Source organism: Seriola lalandi, unplaced genomic scaffold (assembly GCF_002814215.2).
Source record: "Seriola lalandi dorsalis isolate HSWRI2012SDOR001 ecotype SW California unplaced genomic scaffold, Sedor1 jcf7180002054945, whole genome shotgun sequence".
NCBI classification, from domain to species: Eukaryota; Metazoa; Chordata; class Actinopteri; order Carangiformes; family Carangidae; genus Seriola; species Seriola lalandi.
In genome coordinates, this window is record NW_019525496.1 from 303,181 (window position 1) to 305,245 (window position 2,065).

The 2,065-nt window shown below is 46.6% G+C and overlaps 1 protein-coding gene across 1 annotated transcript in view; it reads left to right on the plus strand.

Annotated features, from left to right (window-relative positions):
- LOC111644946 (receptor-type tyrosine-protein phosphatase mu-like) overlaps positions 1-2,065 on the plus strand; it is a 101,682-nt gene that overhangs the window by 96,387 nt on the left and 3,230 nt on the right. The window contains exons 34-35 of the mRNA XM_087170317.1: positions 373-504; positions 613-738. Of these exons, the coding sequence (XP_087026443.1) occupies positions 373-504; positions 613-738 (258 nt within the window). The remainder of the gene's footprint in view (positions 1-372; positions 505-612; positions 739-2,065) is intronic.

Below are 2,065 nucleotides of genomic sequence, written 5' to 3' on the forward strand. Positions count from 1 at the left end.
AGAGGGGGAGAGAGAGAGACACACAGAGAGAGAGGGGGAGAGAGACCTTTGGTTTATATGAGAGAGCAGTCTCAGCATCTCTGGTTAATGGAAGGTTCAGTCACACACAAACCACAGTATTGTACATCATACCCTACCATTTTCTAATAAACAACTCTGTCGTCATGGAAACCAACCAAATACCTGACCACAGACTGTGTGTGTGTGTGTGTGTGTGTGTGTGTGTAATGGAAATGTCAGTTGGAAGCTCCTTTCACATTAAAAGCTCAGACAGTGAAAAATCGTTGCTGTTGTTGTTGGTGTCATTTGTTCACCTGTGTGATGTCATTTCCTGCTGTTTGACCAACCATATATGGCGTGTTACCGTCACAGAGCTACAAGCAGCCGTCAGCATTCATTGTTACCCAGCATCCCTTGCCCAACACGGTGAAGGACTTCTGGCGTCTGGTCCTAGACTACCACTGTACGTCCATCGTCATGCTGAACGACGTCGACCCCGCGCAGGTACACGCACACACACACACACACACATGGCTGCATGAGGAGATGAGTCAGATGAATCTGATCTATTATTGATAATCTGGATCAATAACCTCCCTCTGTCTGTCTCAGCTGTGTCCTCAGTACTGGCCGGAGAACGGCCTCCATCGTCTGGGCTCCCTGCAGGTGGAGTTTGTCTCTGCTGATCTGGAGGAGGACGTCATCAGCCGTATCTTCAGGATCTACAACACAGCCAGGGTGCGTTTGTTTTTTACTCCATCACCTGCCTCTGCGGTCCATGTTGCTGTGATGATGCTGCTGGCTGCGTAGTCAACGGTGACTACAAGGCCACCCCCACCTTGACCGGTGTCTGTGGGACCTTAGATCAGCTGTCGTTAGATGACAGATGTTGTTGCTAGGCTACCTGATGTTAACTGATAGTAAGCGCTAATTGAAGCTAGCTGGATCTAGCAGGTGATATCACTAACACAGACACTGATCTAACATCAGTAGCTGCTGGTGGTTGATGCTAGCTATTGCTAATTGATGCTTCACATTGAGGTGAAAATCAAATCCATCTTTTTTTTCTAGCAGAATTTGAGCTAGCTGAAAATTAGCATTAGCTTAGCTGTTAGCTGACCACAGTGCCTCATGTTGCTAACAGCAGCTACTGTCATTAATGTGAATAGTTCACATGCTAGCTGTTGCTATGTGATGCTAGTTAACACTAGATCAACATTAGCTGTGACTAAAACAGAATTAATGAACACAGGTGTGTGTTAGCCGACAGGGTTAGCAGTGTTAGCATAACAACATCTTCCTCTGTCAGTCCAGGGTTGTTTGATTTTGACCCCTTTACCTCCTCAGGTATTTGGGGTGTGTTTGATTTCCATGTTGGTGTTCGATCCAAACCCCCTTTTCCTATCCTGTTTCACCAGATTTAGATCAGAGTGCGTTTGATTTAAACCTCTTCACCTCCCCATCGGGCCGAGTTTAGGTTCAGCTACGTTTGATTTGTGCCTCTTTTCCTCACTATGTCTCACAAAATCTGGGCTGTGTTTGATCCAGACTCCCGTCCCCACTCGCCTCGTTGTGGCAGGTCGGATTTAGATTTCAGTGCGTTTGATTTAAACACTTTCTCCTCCCTGTCTGTTCACATTTATGTTAGGATCTACTTTTCTTCTTCCGTCCTTTATGCCCTTCACTTCACCCTTTGCTTACCTCCTCCTCTCCTTCCCTTTTTCATTCCACATATCCCTCATTTTCCTTGTGTACCTGTTACTTTCTGTACCACCTCCTTTCCTTTCCTTTCCTTCCTTGCCTCCTTCATCCCTTTCAGTATCTCCTCCTTTTCCTCCCTCCTGCCTTTTGTCCCTCCCTCCTTCCTTCTCCATACCTCCTTCTTTCCTTCCTTCCTTCCTCCTCTCTGAGTTTAGTTTAGGGTGTGTCTGATTAATTTACCTCCTGCTGCCTTATGTGATTTTGGGGTACGTTTCATTTCACTGCCCTCTCCTGCTGTTATGTCCCAGACAGACCTGAGATTAGGTTTAGGCCAAGCTTGTTTTGACCCCCCTGTCCTGCCTGT